Source organism: Nicotiana sylvestris, chromosome 1, assembly GCF_000393655.2.
Source record: "Nicotiana sylvestris chromosome 1, ASM39365v2, whole genome shotgun sequence".
NCBI lineage: Eukaryota > Viridiplantae > Streptophyta > Magnoliopsida > Solanales > Solanaceae > Nicotiana > Nicotiana sylvestris.
The window spans coordinates 165,921,317-165,948,637 of record NC_091057.1 but is presented as its reverse complement, the minus strand read 5'-3'; the positions used below and the strand labels follow the sequence as shown (position 1 = coordinate 165,948,637).

At 37.8% G+C, this 27,321-nt stretch overlaps 1 protein-coding gene across 1 annotated transcript; it reads right to left on the bottom strand.

The window, feature by feature from the left end:
• Window positions 1-4,131: 4,131 nt before the first annotated feature.
• LOC104245183 (AT-hook motif nuclear-localized protein 22-like) lies at window positions 4,132-5,725 on the bottom strand. Its single transcript, XM_009800752.2, has 2 exons — window positions 4,836-5,725; window positions 4,132-4,761 (listed from the first exon to the last, which is right to left on the bottom strand). Exons 1-2 carry the CDS (start codon window positions 5,306-5,308, stop codon window positions 4,320-4,322), a joined length of 915 nt encoding a protein of 304 aa, XP_009799054.1. The 5' UTR covers window positions 5,309-5,725; the 3' UTR covers window positions 4,132-4,319.
• Between the last annotated feature and the right edge of the window lie 21,596 nt (window positions 5,726-27,321).

Genomic DNA, 27,321 nt, shown 5'->3' with positions numbered 1-27,321 from the left:
CTGTCGTGATCGCGAAAGGCACCAGCCCAAAGGCCTACACGTTCGTGATGGTTTATCCTCCTTGGCCACCGCGCTCGCGATGAACAAACCCATCCCCGACCCAGCTTATACTTCGCGTTCGCGAGAGTAGCTTCGCGAACGCGAAGAAGGAAACTAGAAACACTCATGCAGCAAAACACACTAGATTTCAAAGTCTAAAACATCCCGTAGCCTATCCGAAACTCACCCGAGCCCTCGGGGCTCCAAACCAAACATGCACACAAGTCCTAAAATATCATACGAACTTGCTCGCGCGATCCAATCGCCAAAATAACACCTATAACTACGAATTTAGCACCAAATTGAATGAAATTTTCAAGAAAGTTTTAAAACCTCTATTTTCACAACTGGACGTCCGAATCACGTCAAACTAACTCCGTTCCTCACCAAATTTTACAGACAAGTTTTAAATATCATAATGAACCTGTACCGGGCTCCGAAACCAAAATACGGACCCGATACTAACAAGATCAAACATTAACCAAATTCTTAAAACTATTAGATTTTCAGTTTTTTAATTTCATCAAAAATTCATTTCTCGAGTTAGGGACCTCAGAATTTGATTCCGGGCATATGCCCAGGTCTCATATTTTGATACGGACCCACCGGAACTGTCAAAATACGAGTCCGGGTTCGTTTACTCAAAAATTGACCGAAGTCAACTAAATCAACTTTTAAAGACAAAAATTATTATTTTCATCAACTTTCAACATAAAAGCTTTCCGGAAACATGCCCGGATTGCGCACGTAAATTAAGAAGGGTAAAAATGAGATTTTATAGGCCTCGAAATACAGAATCGAGTTCTAAAACATAAGATGACCTTTTGGGTCATCACACAGATTCAATATTTACTTTTTCTAGCTGGTATACATAGATTACATTGTTATACAAAGTTATGCATATATTATATGAACTATATATACATTATATATCCGTCGGATATTTTTAGTTTAAGAAATTAGTTGGGCGGCTATTTGAGTTAATTCTTCATTCCTAAATAACAGCCCTTTATAGTTATAGTTATAGTGGCTACCTGGTGTCATTTCGACTGCCACAGCCCATTGTATTGTTACAGCCCAAAACAATTTTTCTCTTTGACGGCCTCCAACCGTCCAACATTGCACACTGAATCTCTCCTTACTTTTCAACAAGTTTTTAGCCTTAATAATGTAAACTGCAACAAAGACCAACATAGTCAGTTTGAATATCTATCTTTATAATCCAGATTGCAGCCTTCAAGTATAAAATCACCAGTCCTTTGTGTTATGTTTCAACATTTATTTGGTTGAACGCTGGGACATGGTGTATATTAAAATGGAATTCATAAATGGAGTTTAATTTATCTTTGCGCATAATGGAATTTGTTGTATGAGATTAACATATATCAAAAGAAATACATGGTTGTGATTCTCTCGTTGACAATATACAGAGAAAATAAAAAAGGAAGCCGATTCATACCAACCAAATGCATAGTGTATCTTTCGACTTGAACTTTTTTGCAAGGCCTATCGTTCTGTTAGTTGTCTCACGAATTCCAGAAATCAAGCGATTAGGAACAACAACGGGTTCTTATATAAATGACACTTACGAAATGAAGACACGCTCCGACCTCCGTAAGAGATAATGGATAACAGTTACGAAACGGAGACAAACTCAAAATAAAATAAAATAAAGAAGAAATCTTGAAAGAGTTCAAATAGAAATTTTGATTTCTTTTCAATATTTATGTACAAAATTGCTCAGTATACGGATAAGAGCAAAGCAGATTTGTAGTAGGGCTTTATAACCGTATTTTCTTGACCATTCACAGATCACAGCGCCTCTACGTATATACAAAAATAAGTAGAAAAATAAATATGATCATTCGCCTAAATGAGCAAAATCAAGCTGATCCCAATGACTGGAACTGGAGCCTCACGAAGGATATAGCAGTTTTGTGGTTGAATATTATCAGTCGATCAAGCATACGTGAGTCACATAATGTGACTCTAATGATAACATGCTAAGTTTTCCAGATGCAATATAGAGGGCTGTTGAACTTTTTGCAGTAAATCAAACCATAGTTTTTCTAACTCCAAGTTTACCCCATCAAGGTTTTTATTTTATTTTTCCCATAATTTCGAAAATGAACACTTGAATGGTCTTCAAAAGTAAGTAAATATATCTGAAACATATAAATGTGATTAATTAATCTGAAAAATTGTCGAATATACAACCTAACTACCATTAAGAATTTAGTCTTTGGACCAAAAACAAGCAAGAAGTGGAATACCACAATTCCACAAAGATAGTTATGAATAATACAGGCAAATGATAGGAATTAAACTAAACATGATTTGGAATAGAAAGATTTTAATCATTTTTATTTGTTTGAAACAAGAAGAAAAGAGAGGTAATATCCATAGCTAGCTATATATTAATCCGAATTGATATGCATCTAAGAATTTAAATAATTTGCAGTGGCAATCTATAAGTTCTTTTTACAGGGTTAGTGTAGTTTAACTAATTATAACTGCTTGGTCGTCATTTTTAGCACGTTGTCAATTATTACTTTTATAGAGATTTACCTATATTGTTAGACTTATGCTAAAAAGATAATTGCACGTAATTTTCATAGTAATCACGTTGGAATAATGACGCGTATAAAACAAATAACCAGCTACTAAACATGTTAAAATTCAAAGTCTAAAACCATTCTTGAATTTTTAAAACTATCAACTTACCTGTAGTCATCTGTAGGTTGATCATTCCTTCTCAAGCAGTGCTTATTTACTTCTAGCTGCTGGACAACGTACTATTTTTGAAAGATTTCTATACGGATGACTCAAAGATCAGTACTAAGTTAAATCTTCATCGTAGAAGCTTAAGAAAAATTCTATGATATTTTGATGGAAAAAAAACACAAAGTAAAAAAAAAAAAAAAAAAAAACCGAAATGGAAACATAGTATTAGCTTCAGATGTGGAGAGTAGTACTAAAAGGAGAGATGGGATTGAGCAGTGGCAAATACAACATTAACGGGTTTTCAGGTTCGGCAAATACACACACAGTCTAGTATAAACTAGTATAGATATCACAATGACACAATCTACTTCTAAATTATGAATCGAAGAAATAGAGCCGGTCAAGGTAGATTTTCATGGGCGAATATAGTGTGGCTTTGGATTAGAACCCTCTATATATATGTTAAAAAACTCACCAAATAAGTACAAGTAGCTGGGGAGTAACATATTGTGAATTCACTAAATTAGACAAAATGAGATAAAAAATTTAAAATCTGAACCCATAAAATTCAATGGTGTGGAGTTAAAGCAAGGAGAAGAGAAGTTGTGCGCTAGTTGTTGTGGGTAAAGGCTTAGTATGGAAGTGAAAGTGTTAGTTGCCTCGAAAAGGAGCTAAGTTCAGAAAAGTGCACGTGTAACTCCCCACTACCCAATGTTCATGTCTGCCTAGCTAAGCTACTCCTCCTGCTCTGCTCACTTCATAGTATTAACCCTAAATATTGTACTCACTTCAGTCAAAAAGCAAAACTCGAAGAATACTAAATGTGCCCATACGTCTCTGCCTAATTCATCACTCGTGCCCATTTTTCTGCATGTTCTCTCATTCTTTTGTCTATTTTCCCCTACTTTCTTTCTTTCTGCCTTCCTACCTACACTTTTCCTTTTTTCTCTTTAACATCACCACTGCGAGCAACTGATGGTATAATGGCGCCGCTTCTGCTAATAATGATGCTGCCTCCTCTCCCCATAAAGTTCCTCCATAATTAGAAGAAACTATGAAACCAGATAATGAACCCTTTGAAGAAATATTGAAACGTTGAACCTGAACTATATTCTGTAACTAAAATATAGAATTCTAAAGAAAGTAAAACGGAGTGAAAGACTGATTATCTTCTATGAGGAAAAGAAAGTAAGAGATGAGAGAAGAGACAGTTCATGTCATGCACTCTTTTGTTAACATCTTTAATTTCTACCATTCACATAAAATAAAAACAAAAATGAGAAAGAAAAGAACCCACAATGAATTCTTGAAATTTTACATACCTCACTAATAATCAAAAAGTAAAGACCACTACTAAACAGATTAAAATAACTCCACAAACACGACTAACACTTTAGAAGAAGTAAAAGGTGATCAACAAAACGTGATGAAGTTGTAGTAGTACTACTGTACCAGTAATAATATTGGAATTCTGAAACCATGTCCAAGATTAATGCAAAAAAAAAAAAAAAAGATTAAAAAAGACAACTAGTTTTTGAAGTTTCCCAAATTTTTTATCAATAAGGAGGACGACCTGCTGTTCCCCAATAAGCATCAGCTGGTAATTGACATGAATTTAGAAGATTTGGTGGCAACCCTTGTAGTAAATTAGCATTTGGATCACTATTACCACCCATAATTTGCTGTTGATGCTGCTGTTGATTATTTACTATTGGTAAAGCCCCACTTCCCTGCTGCCCCACCGGCGATTCTTCGTCTTCAAGTGGAAGCCTTTCATATGCTGCATTTCCAAACGAAGCTGCCATAATCACCACCGGACCCGAAGCATTTAGCGGCCCCACAACGCTACCGCCTACTACTTGGCCTTGTCCTCCGGCCAAGTATATCGTCAGCCCCGATGCTGCTGGCGGGGCTGGCGGTGGCAAGTATGAACCAGATAGAGATAAAATTTCGAATCTTCCATGTAAAGTTACCACCGCGCCCGGAGATGCTGGCTGCCTAACAGTTAAAAATTAAAGTAAGAATACATATCACTTAGCAGTTAAAGCTGGTGGGAATTATAAAATTTTTACCTTATTGTAACGTTTGTGACAGTTCCACTACCACTTAATATGCAAACTCCTCGTTGGCGCCTGGTGGCGAAAGTGGAGATGCTTTCTTGGATATCACAGCCACTGGCGATTTCCATAACGTGAGATCTAAGGGCATTAGCGCTATCGCGAGTGATTATGATGGGTGGTTTTGGTTTGTTTTTGGAACCAGCTGGTCTTCCTCTTGGTCTTCTTGTGACTTCTCCACCACCCTCTCCCGAATTTCCTTTGCTGTCCATAGAGCCGGATTCGGGATTTAAACCTGGTGAGATGCTAAAGTTATCGTCACGATCCCGTTTCTGGTTTCGGTGTCCGGTTTGTTGTTCGTCTTCAGTTTTGGGTTGTTGTTGTTGTTGTTGTATGTGATGGAACTGGTGAGGATTATTCTGTAACTGAAGATCTCTTGTGTGAAAAGGAGGTGGCAAAGGACGGCCATGAGCTGTTAGTTGATCCATCTTTTCTGGGAACTTCTTCTTCTTCTTCTTGAATTAGAACTGAGTATATTTTCTTGGAACTTGCAAATTAAATTCTAGCTGAACTGAATAGAAGTAAAAACAGAAAATTTGCTAAGAGGGTAGAGCTGAAGTATCAAATCAATGGGTTGTTCCTAACCTTCACTAGAAAAAAGTAGGAAAGGAGAAGTGAAGTCAGCCAACAAATTTTCAGGTGAAAGAGGTGAATCAACCATATCTGACCACTATAATAAGCTCATGTAGCAAAGTGTAGAACTATATATCCTTGGTTTGTTTGTTGCTCAGTTTCTGGTCTTCCTTCTCTTTTGGTGAGGGTTTGGGGGAAAATGAAGAGAGAGAGAGAGAGAGAGAGAGGATGAGTTGGAGGAATTAGATACTTTTATTAAAAGTTTTTGTGAGGGGGTTTGGGTTATAGTAGTATTTGGGTTAGGGTTAGGTCGATGGAGGGTGAAGGGGGGCTAGTTGGAGTTTGAGATGGGGATGATGGGTTCGGTTTTGGTAAGAGAGACAGCGTGCGTATGGGCGGTGGGAACATGGGACCCTTCTCTTTTCCTTCTTTCTCTCTCTTTTGTCTCTCTTTTAACAAAACTCCTTATTTGGGTGGCTGGGGTGAGCTTTGGTTTGGTTTCATCATCTATTAGTAACATGTTGTAAAAAAGCTTTTTGCTTTTGCCCTTGTAAAGCACACATGCCTATTGAACAAATTTATTTGGCCTCACTATATATACTAAATCATTAAATACATTATAAGTAATTTTAGTATTGATTAATAATTATTATTAATATACATAACTCTCGCCATATTTGAAACTTACATATCCCATCTTCTTCAGCTTCCCTTACTTAGCTTGTTTTTGTCCCGTTTTCTTCCTCCAATGGTAATGCAAAAATCCCACCTGAACAGAATCAACATGTCGAAATTCAAGGTGTACATATGACTGTTACATTTAGTGTTGGTTTTGTTTACTACTTCCTCGGTTCACTTTAGTTGTCTACTATGGACTTTTCACTTTCTTCAAGAAAAAAAATAAACGAGGTATATATAATTTTACCCATTATAATGATAACATTTTCAAAAATCTTGAAAAATGAGTAGTTAATGATAAGAGTTACAAGAAAAAAAGATTGTTTTTTAATTTAGTATAGTGGATAAATAAAAGTGAAAATATATTTTTAATATAATGAATAAGTAAAAATATTTTTAATTTAGTATAGTGGATAAGTAAAAGTGAAAATATATTTTTAATATAATGAATAAGTAAAAGTGCACGGAAAGAGTGCAAGTCAATATTCAGTTTCACCTCGGAAGTCAAGTATTTTGATACTCTTATGGACTTTATTGAGAAAGGGCAGTGGCGGGGGAGGAGTAGTTGAGAAACGTTACGAAAATCTGGACCCGGAATTTACGTAGAGAGAGTAAGTGCCATAACGAGGGAGGGAGAAAAGAATCAAAAACTCGTAGTTTAATGCAAAGAAAAAGATGAAAAATTAACTGGAGGTTCATCTTTGCAAAGGTGATAAAGACAGCAAGGACAAACACACGCACACTCAGAGAAGAAGATGAGAGAGAATGAAAGAGAGTGTGTATTTGGCTGCTCCCCCAGAAGACACGGTCTGATCATCTTGGGTGGCTTTATTGTTTTTTTGGGAATTGACTCTTTCTCTCACATCTCCAAACACAACTTTTCATTTTATTTTTTTGTTCTATACTAGTATTATATTATATCCTTAGATAGATGGATGTCAAATCATTTACTACTCAACCTCGTTTCATTTTACATAACGGCTTTGACTCTGCTTGAAAATTTTAACTCAAAAACGAAGAGGGCAAAATAGTGGAAGAGTCGAGATATAAATAAATGAGTAGATAAATAAATAAAAGAGAGAGTAATTAAATGCACCAATCGAAGTTTAAAATGTTGCGAAATGCACTATATATGCGTCACTCATAGTCTAATATTACTACCTTCCAAATAAAGTCCACTACCGAGTGTAACAACGGACCTTTTTTCTAACAATTTTTACCTACTTAATCTCACATATCTCGAGTGATCTAATGTGCAAAGTGGGAAAAAAGGGAAATAAAAATACACTTTTGCCTTCAAATAAACAATCACATGAAGAATTGAGAACGACTAAACAAGTGTGGGTCTATCAGATTGCTCTATAATATTAAAATAATTAAGTAAAATAGTTTGATTTATGGAAATATCATCTTTGATTTTGTTGAGTTCCCACATCGGGCAGGAATACAAATTATTTGGCTCATTATATATTTTTGAACAATCCTCATCTCATGAACTAGGTTTGAAGTTGTGTTAGATCCTAACGTCCATTTTCTTATCAAAGGTTTGTCATACTTGTTTTAGGTAATGGTTGTTCTCATTGGCAATTAGCATAACAATAATTTCTTCCAATGGCTATATATTAACTCCCTTGAGGATGAGAACTTTTAATCCGTTAATAACTTAATCTTTTATACTATACGTTTAACTCCCTAATGATACATGGTCATTTCTAAAGTTTAAAGGGAGGGTATCTTAATCCTTACTGCAAAAATTTGTTTTTTTTTTTTTCATTTAACAAATTTGAATAATCACAAACCAGCTCAACATGAATAAGCAAAAAGAAATATTTACACCATAAAATAAAATATCTGAATTTTGTGTAACAATACCATAACTAAGCTGTATTATATTGTCACTAGTCGTATATATATATTTCGGCCTTCTAGTCACAGGCATGCAGTGGGCATTTTCAATGCTAAAAGAGAGGAGTTTGAGGAGAGTTATTGGTCAAAGGGAATTAGTGATATGCTATTGGAATTAGAAACCAAAGAGAGTGGGCGTGATTGAGAAGCAGAGTGGGGTGCACTGACACCTGACATAACCAAAAAAGTTGCCATGAACGCTCTTCTGCTACTTGCATTCTGCATCTTTCTTCTGCTGCAATGTTGTTTCTTTGGCCATGGCCAATGCAACTTGTTTTGGGGCGGCCCGACCAATTTCGTGGCCTAAAGTCAAACTGTACGAGATACTTATTTTTTTAATTTTTTTTAGATGCAAAGTTATTATTAAATTTTTATAATCAATTTTTCTTAATAAGTCTTTTTCAATTGGCAATACAGCTAATTCATTTAATATCTTTGAGACAATTTTGATCTAGGTAAGGTTTTATCAATTTTAATTTTGAAACACTTTTTTCCGCTGAAGCAATGGTAACAAGAGTTATTAATATTATTCTATAAGTAATATAGGCATTTGGAAAATAATCAAATCTTTTTATTTGATTGAGTATATCAATTAAATTATTATCTTCTAATTGTACTATTTTTTAAAATATTTTTAATTTAAAAAATAAGTCTAAACTATCAATATCGGGTTGATTATTATGATTTAAGGAGCATTCAAGATGAAGCAATCTTTTTTCAAAGTGATCTCAGTTTTTACCGCTAAATAGAAAATCAAAAATATTTTCATATGCCTCAAATTGTTCAAATCTATTTTAAAGTGAAAAAATAACCTTGTCTACTATTCTCTCCGGTCCATAATAAATGACTTTTTTGGCTTTTATTTTGGTCCAAAATAAGTGTCCTTTTATATATAACCGAGAAGAAATTAACTTTATTTTTCCAAAATTTGCCCTTATTTACATATCTCAATATGTCAAGTTAACAACATATAAATTTTAATTAAGGATAATTCAGCCAAAATACATTTTTGTTCTAGGAGTCAGTATTTTTCTTAAGGGGCACAACAAAGGTTAAAAAGTCATTTATTATGGACCAAAGGGAGTATGTATAAAAAGTAATGAACTATAAAGAACTCTTCGAGAGATTTTGAGATTTCACTATTAATATTCTCCTCAAATTGTTTCTTCCTATATATTACATGTTTCCTATGAAATTCGGGTTCGATATTAATTTCAAATGCATTTTCCTTGGCAGAAATCAAAGCAGTTGCAAATCCTTCATCTCTTTATTTGTTAAATAAAGAAATAAAAAAAGATTCATTTCACATAAAAAAATCTTAAAAATTTATATATAGCCTATTAGGTGTAAAAAAAATGGGGCCTCCACAAAAGTAGGGCCTAAAGCAGTTGCTTTACCTGCTTTATGGACGGGCGGCCCCTGGTTCTAATATAACGGTTTACAATAAGTGACTATTTGGCACACCCTTAAGAAAACACTAATTCCCAAAAAAAATAAAATAGTATTTTGACTAAATTACCTTAGATAAATTTGCATATTGTTAACTTGACATGTTGGGATATGTAAATAAGGGTAAATTTGAAAAACTAAAGGTAATTTACTTTTTGATTATGTAAAAAACCACTTATTTTGAACCAAAATAAAATGGTCAAAATGTCACTTACTTTGAATTGGAGCGAGTATTAATTTGCTTGAACAAAAACGTTATAGGAGTATTTATTAGTGTTATTGTGTATTTTAATTTTTTTAGAAAGAAAATTCTTGGTGAATTGATAAAATTTGGCGTCATATGAAGGTTCAAGCATGGAAACTAGCTTAGTTAACTGTTCAAGTAAATGAGTTTCATATGATAGACCTAATATTATTCGGTTTTAATTTATACACAAATCATGAGTATTGACAGAGACGGAGTTAGGATTTGAAGTTGATGATTCAACGATTTTAATCTTTTAAAGTTATTAGGTTCTAAATTAATGATTTGTATATTTTTAATAAATTTCTCTAAATAAATATAAAGTATGAAGAAGTTACTAAGTTCTCCAAATCCGTAACAAACATGCTAGCTCCGCCCCTGAGCAATGGGAGAGTTTAGTGCGCCAACATTTCTATGTTTTTTAAGTGTATATTTAGTGAATAATTAGTCAGTCAACAACAGCGAAAATGGTCGCACCTGTTACTAAAAGTTAGATCTATCACTGTTAAACGATCATATTTTATACTCCAATATTATATACCGCTTGGTTCTGATTACTTTCTTGAATGTGTGCAGTGTGCCTGCCTATTTTCATCCCACAACAATTACAATTCTTGACAGCTTATTGGTTGTGCAGTGATTATTACTCTCTTCCTGCCAAAAGCCCCGCACGCCCTCCCTCAAACTCATGCACTTCCTCTTTCTTTCCATCATTAATTTTCTCCACTTTTTAATCCAAACACGCATTGCTTCATTTTTAGATCATTTATTCTCTCCCGGGGTTTAATGTTTTTAACAACACACATTAAAAAATAGTATTAATCATAAAAAATATTGACTAAATTATCTTTATTCTCTGTCTTAAATGGATAAATTAACGATTATATATATGTTAAGAATTAGTCGAATTTGAAAAAGAATAATGTATCCTTTGTTTTCAAAAGAATGAGTGTCAATCTCAAAATGTTAGATACAATTCAATTTTATTTAAGCACTATGTCAATTAAAAATATCTCCTTATATGGTTGGACAAAATTTAATGTTTTTTTTTTTTACAAAAAAAAAAGTTAGTAATAGTTTTCGTATAATAAAACCAAATAATAAGTGATTACCCGTAAAATTACGCAAACAAGAGAGAATACTACTAATTTTTACCATTTGCAGTTATGTTGTGAGAGATTTCTGGTACCATGGTGCAACCGACGAGCTGTAGCATTAGGTCCTTCTCTGGGTACCATGCGTGGTCCTTGCGCTGCTATAATAAATATATATTACTAATAGTAACAACAATTATAATAATATTAATAATATTAATACGGAATATTATTTATTTATTATTAATCCGGTTATAATAATGGTTGGCAATTGGATAATGAAGAATCTAAATAATAAAGTGGGGTCCTTCCCCCAGGACAACCGGCCCGCATTCTTCTCTAATCTCTTAGAGGCAAGGAAAAATAATTAAACTAAAAAGAAAGGGAAAACTTAAATATTGAAATTACAAAATAAAAAGAAAAAGAAAAAGAAATGCCAAGCTAATAATACAGCAAAACCATCATTTTCAAGGGCAGTCAACGATTCTCCCACCATCTTTCCTGGAACTGAAATTAATGCCATCCTGTTACATATGTATTCTTTAAATACATATTTGGACAATTGTTTCCCAAATGATTTTTTCACTTATTTTAGTAGAGAAACATATTTGGACAATTGTTTCCCAAATGATTGGCATTTCTGTTATTCTCTTTTTTAATCTGGTTTTTACCTTTGCATAACTAGTTCAATTGGTAATTTCCTTTATAAGATTTAGTATCTAAATTAAACTATTGGCCCTATTAGTTCAGATTGTTGGGTCAAATTAGTAAAAAAAAAAACTGTACAGCTAATGATTGAATAATTTTTAAATTATCAGCCTAGAAGATAAACCATCTTCTGAATTGTATCATGAATTCCAAATCCTGAAATAGCACTTCCAATTCCAACTCCATTATGAATTCAGAGGGGACGATTTAATGCCTTATTAAACTAAGTCAAACATCATTCTCCCATGTTATAACAAGTCTAACTAATTAAGCGGCAAAACTGTCACAAACAACCAAAAAATAAGGGGGGAAATTGAATTCTTTTCATAATTGTTTCACTTGTAATATAGTCGTCAATGAATCTCTCGTTTAGTGCTTATAAAACTAAAAAGAAACCCCCCAAAAAAATCAACGAAAACTAAATATTACTTCTTGCAAAATATAAACAAGAAGGAAAAATGTGATAATTAATTTCTCTCTAACACTTTCACGTACGAAGTAATTAATTTTGTAAACAAATTAAGTGCAATTCTCCATAATAAAATTACCTCACGTCCATCACTTATATAAGACAATCAATTTCCAAAGATGTACCAACCATATTGTCTTGTGTTGAATCTTGGGAAAGTTGGAAAGTGGGGTCTTCAATGAAGACATGGTCTTCTTCTTCTTCCCCTAACACTTAGGTTTCAAGAAAAAAGAAAAAAAAAACATAGGAAATTGTTGCCAATTAGATCGATTGGACAACCACGACAACGAAGATATATTAATAATAATATTGTCCTAATGCTTATCTTAATCAAGTACTCATTGTCTTATTAAACAACTTGAAACCCCATTACTTTCCCCTTAGATAAATAATAATTAAATTAGACAAGCTAATCTTGCGGCAGAAACATGCATGGACCACTAATTAATTAGCTCACAAAGAAAGACACCATCTTTCTTTCATGTGAAGAGCACCCAATTAGGTATTTTGGCTTTCGGAATCTTTTTGACTCACAAATGTTCTGCATGTTCTCACTTTCTGGGAATTCGCTTTTGAATTAGTGGATTCTTATCCCATATATATATCCCATATACATAATATATATATATATATATATATATATATATATATATATATATATATATATATATATATATATATATAAACTAATCTAGGATTTAAACTTAATGGGTTCACTCTTTAAGGTTATTAGTATTGAACTCATTAAATTTCTAAAGTTATAGGTTTATATCAACTTGTTATTGCAATTTTAATAAATTTTACACATAAATTTATGTTTCGCGTCAAAAGTTATGCGTTAAATTGAACCCGTCGGTATTATGCTACATCTACTTTTGCGTAGACATGCTTGCTTATTGCAGTTGATGTAGATGCACTAATTACCTTTTATGGGGAGATCAGTTTTATAATTCATTATAAATATCTTTTATGTTATTATGGTCTCTTTTTTTTATATGAGAAATCCAAAAGTCATAATATATGAAATCGGTAAATAAAACATAAGATATTTGTTGGGTCATTTTCTTCTACTAAAACGTTAGAAATTTTGAAACAAAATAAAACAACTGATATTTGAGAGCGATGAGAGTGATACTAACATAAATTCGGCACGTATTGTCACAAAAACGATATAGGTACATCGATCCTTCGTACCAATTTAATTTTCTGAATCCGTTCTTCGTCTCATAGATGTAATAACACGCTTCATAAGTATTGTGCTATATCTTTTAACAGTAATACCTCGGTCTAATTGATTACATTAACACCATCAATAGCGAAGCCACATGGTCATAAGGGTAGTCAATTGATCATTCTTCGTAAAAAAATTACACTATATATTTAGATAAAATACTACGTTTTAGAGGTATATAATATACACGTCTGAATACTCTTTGTCCCCTTTTTTTTTCTTTCAACACACTTAAAAAAATTCGAACACCATTCTAATCAGTTTTCATGTAAAAAGAATAAAGAGAGAGTGATCCAAACTTATTTTGTCGTATACTAATTTGTCATTTGCCTCCTTTTACCAATAGGTAGCTCTCAAGTTGAGATTAATTAAAAGCAAATTGGCGACTTTAATTGGAATATTTAAAGTCCTAAACAGCCGACCAAGTTAAGAGTTATCCACGTGAACGATGAGAGCGATCGATTTGGATTCGACCTAGTCATGCCCACCTGCTACCCTTTGTTAGTCATCTCAATTTCTTTAATTAATATATTGTTTTGGTTAATGTCCATTATTTTGGCTTTAGCATTATGTCAACGGTCTCTTTTCATATCAATTTGATTCACATTATTGATGATCATATACATCTTGTTTTCATGTAGAAATAATTCATTGCCCTTTAGCTAAGTAAAAATGTTGTTGGATTTGTTGATGTTAACAAGTCTTTGTATTTATGTTAATCTCTCGGATAATTAAATAAAAAAATCTCTTTCACCTTCAATAAATCACAGAAGATATGACTATGGTCGGATGATTGAATTTTATTTTTACTTCTAACCAGATATTTTCGTATGTGGAGCATTTTATTCCTTTTAATAACTGTATCCCGTGACAAAATCTGATTAATCGAATTAATGACTCCCGACACTGAATTTAAATCCGAAAAAGGTTCTTTTCACCTTTCATTAAAGAAATACTGCTGTTTTGTTGAGTCAATCGTCATGAGAGACTAGTTAAGTTTCAAACACCCAAGGAAAGCAACTAATCATCATACCAATCAGTGAACAACTATATGAGGAGATGCCAATTTCTTTTAAACCCACTAATTAATTAGGTATTGGCATACCGTTTGAGACCTGTAATTCAATACAATGATCAATTCTGAGCTGCTTAAGATACTTCATTCAAGCCTTTTCAATTTTTTATACTTTAAACGTTAATTAAACGCCATGTTTTTCTTTTTAAATAAGGTGAATTAGAATGTTGTTTAGTTTGGACAAGTGGTATTATTTAACCTTATATTTCTGAAAATTGCAACTTAATAATATTCAACGTCGTAGAATTTCTGAAATGCAAAAGCTTAGCATCTATAATATAGTACTCAAAGTATAGTAACTCTGTCGGTGAGTTACTGTTCGATCAAATCTCTAGGAATACAATCATAAGGCTCTAATTAACATTTTCTTTTGAAAGCGAATTATTAGATCAGAATCTTATTCCAAAGATTGGTCATATCCAATTAACACCCATCCCACACTCGAGGTCCTTATACGTACAAACCAATGAGTAAGGAAATGAGGCTTTACGTTGAAATTTGAAACAAGGAATTCGTTCCGGTGTACTACTTTCTTTGATGTCAGTATTTTTTAGTATCACACGATCGTTTTGATTCCGTTATTTTGTGGCTTAATTTTTTTTTTTTTGTATTTTTAGAAACTCATAATCCCTATAGGTTTAGAAAAACTTATTTGGAAGTTATTAGATGTAGTAATTAGTTATTTTAAGACATATTGTAATTACTAGAAGTAAGGGGTCTCTATTACTATTTTTGAGTCTTCCTAACTATTTTGTATATAGTGAATTATTTAGGGCTGTAAATGTCAGTTAAAAAATGTTCTAATTCTCTCTTCTTCTTCACATTCACAGCTTGTTTCAATGGCTAAGTTCTGACATGGTATCAGAGCCATGAAGACTCGCGAAGCTTTCTGATTTCGCTCAACTGATTGATTACTCAATTTTAGCCGCTTAATCTTCACTTTAGACATTTTGTTGTTGTAATTTCTCAATTGAGAAAAATTGCTTGCTCGAATTGGTGCGTCAATGGCGACGGAGAAGATCGATCATACACATCCGCTGTTTCTTCAAGCTTCAGACACGACGAGCTTGATTCTTATTCCAATTCAGCTCACAGGTTCAAAAAACTATAGACTGTGGAGCAGATCGATGCGTCTTGCCCTCAAAGCTAAGCGGAAATTAGGGTTCGTAATAAGAGCTTGTGCCACAAATTCGTTCGAGAAAAATCTCCATGAGGAATGGGAAACTTGTAACGCAATAGTGCACAACTGGATTTATGAACTCTGTTTCAAAGGATTTGCTTAGTGGGATCATTTATGCATCATATGCACATGCAGTCTGGGAAGACCTACAGGAGCAATTTGATAAGGTAAATCGAGTGCGTGTTTTTCAATTGCACAGAGCAATTTCGCGATTATCACAAGGGTCAGATTCTGTAGCTGTGTATTTTACCAAGTTGAAGGAGCTCTGGGCAGAATATGATGTATCGGTACCGTCTCCGAACTGCGGTTGTCCAAAATCAAAAGAGCATATGACTCACTTGCAGCAATAAAGGGTTATGCAATTCCTAGATGGACTAAATGACACATATGATCAGGCTTGCAGGCAAATATTGATGAAAACTACTAAACGAACCCTTAATCAACCATATGCACTAATAATACAGGATGAGAGTCAACAATGCTCAGGAGGTGGAGTCATGGGTCAAAAGGCAGATCCATTAGCTATGCAAGCAGGGAGAGGCCAAGGTTTTCGAGGAAGGAAACAACATCTACAATATGAACATTGCCGTATGAGAGGGCATACAAAAGAAAATTGCTACAAGATCATTGGATATCCTGAAGACTTCAAAGGAAGGAAAGGATTTCAACCTAAAAGAGTGCTTACTGCTGAAAATCATGTAGAAGGATCTGTGACTCAGAGTTCACAAGGAGCATCACAGTCTAAGGGAGATTATTTCTTCACAGAGTACCAACAAATCCTAGGCTTGCTCAGCAAAGACTCACCGCTAAGTGACACTCAGGCTGACAATCAACCAACTGTTGCTGGTATAATTAGTGCATTATCTTCTAGTGTGCATGTTTCAAACAAAAAGAATGATGACTGGATTATAGATTCAGGAGCAACACATCACATATCATCTGCTTTAGACTTAATGAGTGATGTAAAAAGAGTAGATGACAAAGCACAAGATCAAGTAACACTGCCAAATGGTGTTAGTACAAAGATTGAACATATTGGGAGTTCATATCTATCAGTTGTTGATAAACTGCAGAATGTACTACATATTCCTGATTTCAAATTTAATCTGATGTCAGTGTCCAAGCTAACTAGAGATCTAAGATATACTGCCACCTTTTTACCTGAACTCTGTGTGTTTCAGGAACTCTACAATGGCAGGGTGAATGAGATTGGTAAGGAAGATAAAGGTTTGTATGTGCTGAAAGGAAAAGGAGTTAGACTTCTAGCAGCTCATGTTGATGTGAAAGGTTCAATTGGTGAAACAACATGTTGGTAGCATGAAAGACTAGGCCATGCTTCTGTTCCTGTTATGCAACATGTTTCTTTTTTGCAAAATTAAGTAGATAGTAATATGCAAAACAAATGTTCTGTTTGCCCTCTAGCTAAACAATCTAGACTAAGTTTTTGTGATAGTGAAAAAAGGAGCACTACATCATTTGAGTTAGTTCACATGGATATATGGGGAACATATAAGAAGAGTACTCATGATAGGAAGCACTACTTTTTTACATTTGTAGATGATTTCTCAAGGGCTACTTGGATTTTCTTGATACAGTTTAAGAATAAAACTATCATTTTCTTAAAACAGTTTGTTTGTATAGTTAAAACACAATTTGACACTTTTGTTAAGATGTTGAGAACAGATAATAGAAAGGAATTTTTCAGCAAACAACGGAATGAACTCTTATTATCACAAGGCACTATTCATCAAAGTAGTTGTGTATATACACTTTATATGGTAAAATCGGAGGGCCCAATTTTTCATCGTTATAACGCCTAGAAGGATCGAAATTACGGTCGAGTTTCATACCTCGAGGGCCATCAACGCTCGACCCCGGGATAGTATGAGACCGACGGTTACGGGAAGAAAACGGGGAGTTCCCTAGGCATGAAGCTAGAGCCAACAAGGTCTGTCAAGCTAGTGTGAGCCTGTATCCTAGGCGTTAACTAGCTATCCCATCTCCATATCTTTATAATAAATGCACTTGTACTATGTTGGGATTTCCTCTCTTATATAAAGGGGATCCTTGTCATTTTTCAAACATTTGTTGCTCCATACTAAATATACTAGAACATTCTCTATACTCTTTAACACATTCCCTTGGTCTCGTTATCTTATTTATTGCTTATATTTATTGTGTTCTATTTATTGTTCATCATTTATTGCTTATTATTGGCCATAAAGAGCCGCCTTTGATCTGTTTATAATTGTTATTCACCATCGACCACCTTCGATAGCTCCCAGCTGAGCTTCAGACTCGATCCCGAGGCCCTCGAATAGGCAAGCTCGAGGCCCCGATTGACAGCGATTCGGTTTGATTAACGCCTTGTTCTTAAAGCTCTTATTTCATTTATAAGTCTTTCACATAGCATTAACTACCTAACTACTAGCATAAAAATAGATCATGTATTTTTAGAACCACTAAATCAAATTTAATTGTTATTACCATTTTCACGGTAAATAGTTTGGCGCCCACCGTGGGGCTAAAAATAATAGTGATTATTTTCTTGCTAGTTTAACTACATAACGCAAGTTATCTTTCATGCCTTTTCTTGCCCAAAATCTTTGATTTCAGGTCAAAATGTCTGACTCAGTAAACAACAATCTTGAGAACCACGGGAAAAATAGTGTCGATGTTCCAGGTGCTGGCGTACAACCGCGAAACCCTGAGAACGGGCCAGAACAGATCTCCATGGATGCGGTCTCACGTGATGCAATCTCCCATACTAATAGGAGCGTGCACCAAGGAGACCAACAAGAAGCCTAGGAAACCCCGGCTAGGGAAGAACGAGAGGTTAGCCTTCACATAATTTTTGAAATGTTGCAGGCACAACAGCTAGCGATTGCTCAGCTACAAAGTCACCAGAATACTCCCAGCAGGGTAGCGCGGGGGATGGCTTCCCGGACCGAACAGGTACTGGAGAGGTCAAGCAACAATAGGTTAGTAGCTGACTCCGCCATCGTAATAATGCTCGAGGACCTCACAAAGAGGATCAAATTGGGCGCGAATAAGATAGAAGCCAATGACAAAAAAGTCGAGACCTACAACTCCAGGGTTGACCAAATTTCGGGCGCACTCCCAATTTTGAAAGGTGTGGATTCGAAGAAGTACATACAAAGGTCGTTCCCAGAGGAAGAGGCTCCATAACCCATTCCAAAGAAGTTCAGAATGCCAGACCTTCCAAAGTACAATGGGTCCTCAGACCCCAATGAGCGTGTTACAGCTTACACTTGCGTAGTGAAGGGCAACGACATAAAGGACGACAAGATCGAGTCTGTCTTACTAAAGAAGTTCGGGGAAACACTCTTGAAGGGAGCCATGATGTGGTGTCACAACCTAGCTCCTAACTCTATAGATTCTTTTGCCATGCTAGCAGATTCTTTCATAAAGGCACGTGCTGGTGCCATCAAGGTTGCAACCAGAAAATCCGATGTCTTCAAAATTAAATAGAGGGATAATGGGATGTTGCGAGAGTTCGTATCTTGCTTTCAAATGGAATGAATGGAACTACCACCAGTCTCCGACGAATAGGAAGTGCAGGCCTTCACTCAAGGTCTGAATGAGCGAAGCTCGGTGACTTCGAAGCAACAGAAACAGAACCGTCGTGACCTGGTCGGATGTTCACAATTGATATCAATCAAAAATCAGGGTTGAGGACACCCTCGGGCTCGGTAGACCCAAGTAGGCTTTTGGAGAAGGAGCCAAAACCAAACAAGGAAAGGTACCAGCCATACACCGACGACAGGAGAAACGCCCCGAAGCATAACATACCTCACAATGACTGACTGATGGACTGAGGTCAAAACCCTCGGGGATTCGTCAATAGAGCCGAATTCGATAGGAACCCGTGGCCAACAAAGGCCCTCTCTTATCAGAGTACAACTTCAACGTAGATGTATCAGACATCATATTCGCCATCAATAAAATCATAGACGCCAGGTGGCCCAGGCCTATGCAATCAGATCTTTCGCAAAGAAATCATAACTTAGTTTGTGAGTTTCACAACACGCATGGCCACAAGACCGAGAATTGCCACCAGCTCTGAGAGAAAGTGGCCAGACCACTCAGTAAAGGTCACCTCTGAGAATTCCTCAATGATCGGGCCAAAAACCAGTACCGGGAAAGAGATGCGGCCAAGAAGAACGAAACGAATGAGCCACAATATGTCATCCACATGATCTTGGGAGGCATCGATGCCCCGCAAGAGCCCATGATGAGAAGAACAAAAATATCCATCACTAGAGAAAAGCGAACTCAGGATTACATACCCGAGGATGCCCTCACATTCAGCGATGAGGACATCGAGACCTTGTCTCATCCCCACAATGACGCACTGGTAATCTCTTTTCTTCTAAATACATTTCAGATTAAACGTGTACTTGTGGATTCAAGCAGCTCGGCCAACATTATCAGGTCGAGGGTGGTAGAGCAGCTCGGACTGCTTGACCAAATCGTGCCTACCTCTCGAGTCCTCAACGGATTTAACATGGCGTGCGAAGCAACAAAAGGGGAAATCACCCTTCCAGTCAATGTAGCCGGCACAATCTAAAATGCTAAATTCCATGTCATCGAGGGGGACATGAGGTACAACGCCTTGCTTGAAAGGCCGTGGATACACTGCATGAGAGCAGTACCATCCACCCTCCATCAAATGATGAAATTCCCCACAAAGGATGGGATTAAGACTGTCTACGGGGAACAGTATGTGGCGAAAGAAATGTTCGCGGTACATGATGTGGCCCCGGCACCGGTACCTCCACCTTGAAGGAGCCAAAGGATAAGCAAACAGTAAAATAGCAATAACAAACTACACTCCCAACTATCCCTGACTAAGCAAAGCAGGGAATCATATCGCGTTATCATCACAGGCAACTGAAACGTATTGGGGCCCGAAACATCGCCGACACATTCTACGCTAAGGTATGACCATATTCTCTCTCTTTCAATTATATTTACGCTGATCTGAGTGCATGTATCCAATCGGAACAACCAAAGCACTTTCCATCTCGAAGACCTTAATGTTTTAAAGCATCTGTTGCACTCTTTTCCTTAGACCGAGTTTTTATCCCGAGAAGGGTTTTACCGGTGAGGTTTTAAATGAGGCAACACCTACATGCTACCTAAGGAAGATCCAACAAGTATTCAAGGCTTCTCTTGCAACCAACCTCAAATATTGGGGGCTATCCCCCCGGAAGGTCACCTACTTTGAGAAGCCAAGATACGCCAAACAGGGGCTCAACAGGAAAGTAATATACCGGGCCAAACGGTCGAACGAACCGTGTCTGCATAGAACAACCGAGCCGGCAAAACAAAAACATGTATACTTGTTCCAATTAATCAAAGAATACTTCCCAAAAGCATTTTGCATTTCAAGGAAGCTCGACATTTTTGCAAAAAATGACCCCAAAGCAGAAAGGCACCCCGAACACTCGGGGACCGACATCAACTAATTAAACAATGTGACCTCCGGGTCGGAGCTCCTAATTCATAAGTCCTCAATGAGGCAATATCAAGATTACAAAGTGGCTCTAGAGCCAAAAACGTCTCGAACACTCGGGGACTGGCATCAAATACTCAAACTTACATGGCCTTCGAGTCGGGAACTCCAAAATAGTAAGCCCTTAATGAGGCAATATTGAGTCTACAAGTAATGGTTCCCGAGCCAAGAAACCCTTGATGACTCGGGGACTGTCGTCAATCGCCATCTCCATCGATTTATCAAAACCCGAGGTCGTAAGGCCACATGCGGGTAGCATCGGTCTCGTAAGACCTTCATAAGGCAACAACAACATCTGTAAGACCTCAAGCAAGGCATGAACAGTACTTGCACCAAGTATCCAAAATTGTAAGACCTCAAAGGAATGAAAAACTTGTAAGACCTTACTAATGGCATAAGTCTGATCTCAAAGTTTCGGTTATATATCGAACCCTTAAGATCCCTAAAAGTCATACCCTCAATATAGATTCCGAAACTACTTCATTCGAGACTTAAAGGCTCCGTCCAAACACAAATGACTCCGATTGCAAGGTTGTATCAGCCAAACTAATGCGACTCGGGGACGCCTGACCATCGCTATAAATTACAGGCCTTCAATTACTCCGAATATACTTTGGAAAGAACTGGCTAAACAGGTTACCCTCGATATAGGCAAAAGAGCTTCGACCATGTCAGCTCCTAAACACTGGCTTCGAGATACTCAACCTCCGAGCCAAAACTTTTGAGGTGCTCGATCATCGCCAAATAATGACTCACAATCGAGGTTGTTTAAACTGTTGAAGAGTCAGGCAAACACTATTTCAAAAAATCCTTATCAAGGGAAAAATAAAGCCTACATAAAAGGTCGCATCGACCTAAGGCGTTCGAGCCACTGTCGCCAGCTTAAAATTCAAAAACTTGAGGGTCAAATGAGCTCGAGTCGTAACCCGATTCGAAGACTGAACCCAAAACAGTTAACTAAATATGCCTAAGGGCAAAAGCATAAGAGCCATTATCGCCAGCCCACATATACTAAAAGGTCGCATCAACCAAAAGCATAAGAGCTATTGTCGCCAGCCTAAAATTTAAAAACTTGAGGGGTTAAATGAGCTTGAGTCGTAACTCGATTCAGAGACTGAACCTAAAACTGTTAACTAAATATGCCTAAGGGCAAAAGTGTAAGAGCCATTGTCGCCAACCTACATACACTAAAAGGTCGCATCGACCAAAAGCGTAAGAGCCACTGTCGCCAGCCTAAAATTCGATGACTTGAGGGTCAAACAAGCTCGAGTCGATTCCCGACTCAAGGACTGAGCCCAAAACAGCTGGCCTAAATATGCCTAAGAGAAAAAGCGCGTAAGAGCCTACGGGCCAGCCCAATGAGCCTCAAGGCCATACCGTGAATTTAAGGATTCCCTTCAGCTCAAAAACCAGTTCATCCGGCTAAAATCAAGGCAAAATAAATGCAAGAGAAACAAAGCCGCAAGGTTTCTTCTTTATACATACATGCAGATAAATACAAGCTCCATTTACAAATGTGCTTTAAGAATGCTATATGCAGAATCGGAAAGAAAAATCTACATTCCCCTTGGGGGCTATGGATCGTCAGCCTCATCTTTGCTATCCTCGGCATCGAACAGAAGCAACCGAGCACGACGCTCATCCGCCCTCGCTTGCGTCAACTCTTTCGAGAGATCAAATCCCCTAGCACGGATCTTCTCGAGGGTTTTCCTTTGAGACTTACACCGAGCGTATTCTTTGCTCCTATATTCGTGGCCAAGGATATTTCTCAACTTAGCTTGTGCATGGCAGCATCCTTCAAATAAACCGCCACTTTCTGGTCAGCCTTAGTTCGACTCATTACAGCTTCAGCTCGGGCATCCACAATATCGGCCTTTATCTTCGAGAGCTCGGTCTTGAGCTTCGCAATCGTATCTTTTCGAACCAAGCTATTATCACGAGCTAAACGAAGTTGAGCCTCAAGGGTGGAAGCCTTAGCCAGATCACACTCCTCTGTCGAAGCCTGAGCATCCGCCTGAGCCCTTAACTCATCATACTTGCGCTTGGCTCAGCCAACCTCGTTTCGAAGGCGATCCAAGACCTCCGCCTTTTTCCGCAACTAAAATAAACAAAACATTAGCTTCGGGAGCTAGAATAAGGAACGCCCGCTCACTCGGAACAAAAACTACCTTCTCCTTCAAGTAGCTCTCATAATTCGAGCTCTAACTCGCCTCATACCGTAAGTATGCCAATTCGATTTCCCTTTCATCACAAAGGAGCCTTTGGTATTTCTCCTCATTCAGAGCTTTCCGCAACCTGGACTCACGACAAAGTAGCTCGAACTTAAGCTTGTCGAAGTCCTGTAAAAGAAAACCCAGTAAGGAAAGGAAGGCACGAAACTCAAAAGGTCTGTGCGAAAAACTCACCATAGAGTGAAGTCGTTGTGCTTCCTCGAAGGTCGGGTGCACTTCGCTCGGTGTATATGATCCCGGGTTTTGAGTATCCCTCGAAGTACCTCCAACAGAAAAAGAAGGAGACAGCGGAGGATAAACCGCCTCTCCAAAACCAGAAATCACGGGCGTGGCAGGCTCAATCAATACTTTCACTCCGGGCCCCCAGCCTAGGTTCACCTTGCCTAGAGCGCCATCACCCTGCAAAGGTATCTCTTGCTTATTGTTATCATTCTTTAGCCCAGAAGCTAGCGATCCTTCTTCCCCCTTCTCCCCAAGGGGACACGGCCTCGCCTAAGAAGACTCCCCGATTCCTACAATAACAGGGTTAGCACGTAGAAAGAGAAAGTGCCTTTTCAACTAAAAGAAGGGAACAAATCGCACAGCACATACCGTGGTATATTTCCTCCTACCTATCCTTAGATAAAGCTCGCCGCTTAAGCTCATTGTGAGACGAGTGGGTCGTCAACTTCCGAACCTAATCCGGTAGATCAGGAACCTCGCCAGCATCCATGAAATCACTACAGAAAAAGAAAAGAAGGCACACTTACGGAACACCCGTTCACCATAATTGAAGAATTGTGAAGGCACGAGTGTACCGTTTACGAGTATAATTCCATTCCTCAGGGAATGGCATAAACTCCACGAGGATAATATCTGCAGTTCGTACTCGAACGAATTAACTCATCCACTCCTGACCCTCATCTTCTTTATCATCAACAACGAAAGGCGTGGCCTCGATGATGAAAGGGCTGGTAGAGCCAGATAAGATGACTAAGTGTGAATTTGAGCCCTGCCTTCTCCGTAAAAAACCTCACCATCAACACTATCTACCAAAATGACGGATGAATCTGGGCCAAGGTAACTCGATACTTTTGACAGAAGTGAAGCACAACCCTGTCAAGGGGTCCCAACATGAAGGGATACGTGAACACACTCAGAAATCCCTCGACACGGTCCGTAATACTCTCATCCGAGGAAGGTACCTGCAGTACCACCTTTTCCCCCCATCCACAGTCTTTCCTCACCAACTCAAGGTGTCCCTCTATTATCGAAGAAGTAAACTCCAGGGTATGCTCCCGTTGATCCTAAGCATCGGGGCACTTTTCTGACGAAAAGTCCCCTTTCGAAGCAAAATGCCCCGAGCCAACAAGGCGAGAACCGGAGGCGGAACCCTCTCCTCCCTGCCAAACGGATCCTGATGTAGCAGTCATGACTACAGCAAAATCGGAGAACTGGAGTGGGAATTTAGGCCAAAGCGTCAATACTGAAATAATGAAAAGCCTAACACAGGAAAAAAGGGTAACTTCTCAGAATGGTAGAATCTCCAAAAGGACAAAAGCAGCCCTATATATGGAAAAAGCGGCAAAGATCCGCCTGCTCCAGAGGCCTATTAAAATGTTGGCCGAAATCACTTTGGGAAGATATGCTAGCGGGGTCGCCTCGGTCACTTTACAGCCAAGTCGCCCATTTGACAAGCGTCGTATGATGTTTTGGGGTCGGAGACCCCCATACGAAACAAGTCCCGAGATGGTACCTGATATCGAGGACCTCCATCAAAAAGAAGTTAGGCTCCAGGAAGCCTTTGGCATCATCACCAGTCCCGAGATGGTACCCGATCTCGAGGACCTCCATCAAAAAAAAGTTAGGCTCTAGGAAGCCTTTAGCATCATCGCCAGGCCCGAGATGGTGCCCGATCTTGAGGATCTCTCCAAGGGGCCATCGACGTCATTACAAGACTCGAGATGATACCCAGTTTCGAAGGCTTCTCTTAAGAAGAAAAATAAGCACTTAAAACTTTGTTCGTATAGGCTTGGCCTCAGGATACCATCTAAACTCGAACAGTTCCTCATCCAGGATCTATCTACAACGCCTTAAGGCTATATACACTAAGTTCAAGATAAGTTTCCAGACGGCCCGAGTTAACCCTCACTCGGGGACTGCTCTCGAAAGCCTAAAGGCAGTCTCCATTCTCGAGCTTCCGGACCAATCCCCCCTTGAAGATTATCGCCATGTCTAAAGGCTAAATCTTGATTTGAGGGTTTAGAAGCCCCTACTCTCATTCAACTCAAATTTAGGGCCCCGACTGTGAGCACGTGATTTTTGCTTCACGGAAATTACTCCAAAAGAAATCGAAAAATAAATAAAACAAGTTGCCCTCGGTTACAATTTCGAGAATTTGCATGACATTTTGATAATTGTTCTGTCCGTAAATGCTCGCCTTACTATAGTTAAAAATACAAAAACACATGTTGCATTGCATTTAGGAATAAACGGTACATTTAGGAATTAATTAACCATAATTTGGTTTTAAAAGCGAAAATCACAAAAATATGCATTTTTATTCTATTTGTTAGGTGTCATGGTAATTTTATTAAATGTTTTAATTCGTGTGTTAATTGTTGTTAGGTGTTAATTAATATTTGGGTAATTTAATTTTTGGTTTTTAGGAATTTTTGTTTAATTATAAGGAAAGAAGATACCGGATTTGGGCCAAAACTTCAATTAAAAATCGGGCCCAAACCAACCCCAAGACCCAGTCCAAAACCAGGCCTTCCAGGTACACCCCAAAACGACGCCGCATAGGGCGTTTGATCTGAGCCATACAGCCATACTCATCCAACGGTCCACGCTCACGCCCATAACCTGACCTGTTTACTTGGGTCAACCCAGCCCTTTATTAAAACCAAACGACCCCGTTTCTATACCAAACGACCCCATCCTGTCCCTCACCAGTTGATCTAAGCCGTTGAGATCATCTGATCTAACGGCCCAAATCAATTGCCCCGTTCCGTATATAAGCTTCCCATCACACCCCACGCCCCCAAACCAAACCCCACCCTTCACCACTGTACACCATCGTCCCAAACACAAACCCAAGCCCCCCTGTTCCAAACCCTAGCTGCCCCCATACACTCTCACCATGAACCCGGCGACAACGACGCCGGTGACCACCAAAGTAACACCCCTGATGCACCTCACCACCCTGAACACGGATCTGCTACCCCCTTGCCTCGAATCATCCCCCATCATCTCGAATCTTAATTTGAAGGTTCGAGCCCAACCCTGACCTACACCAACCCACCCCAGTTTCACACCAGTCACCACCCTGGCCTCAATCGTGACCAAACCAAGCTTGGTTTGGTCCGAATCTACCCACAAATCCTCAAGCCCCTAATCGGACTGGTTCAAACCCTAGAACCCAAGAGCCTTGGAATCCGTCCAGTTTAACAGAGGGTTGGGGTCTAATAGACCTTAATCGAAGTGTTCTCGGTTTAGAACACCTCGATTAAAGTTTGTTCGACCTCAATATGGGCAAATCCGGTCAAAGCTGGGGTCGTCTGTGTTTAAGCTTTTCAGAGTGAGTTCCCTTTTCTTTTTCTTTTTTCTGTTTTTGTTTAAATGTTGTTTGGGTTTGTCAGCATGTTTACTTGGTTTGTTGAGTATTTCTGATGTTTCCTTCCAATTTGTTCTCCGTCTTCGTAAGACCCTTTTATTTGGTCGATTGTTCTTCTGTTTATGTTTGAATACGTATGATAAGATGCATATTCAATTTGATTAATATCGTCGAACAGTTAATTCATATGGGTTCCCTGTGTCGTGCAAAATTGTTGAAGGCAGTTGATGCCCTATTCGTTTGTTTGTTTGATCGACTGATTGTTCTATGTTATAATTAGTGTAGTCGATTAGATAAATGTCGTCGATTAGTTTTATAGGACTGAATGTGCAAATATTCTGATTCATATGGCTTTTTATGACGGTTCTAATCATTGTCGTTTAGCGGATTATTTGACATTATCTGTGAATGGTTTGTAACTGCAATACAATAACTAGAACTCAGTTTAGGGCAGCTTTGAATTTGAACTT

Bases quoted from the DNA above. Each gene is read 5' to 3' on its own strand.
- LOC104245183 (XM_009800752.2), bottom strand. From the start codon at position 5,308: ATGGATCAACTAACAGCTCATGGCCGTCCTTTGCCACCTCCTTTTCAC. The intron at 4,762-4,835 runs GTAAAAATTTTA...TTTAACTGTTAG, and splicing joins GTCACAAACGTTACAATAAG to GCAGCCAGCATCTCCGGGCG.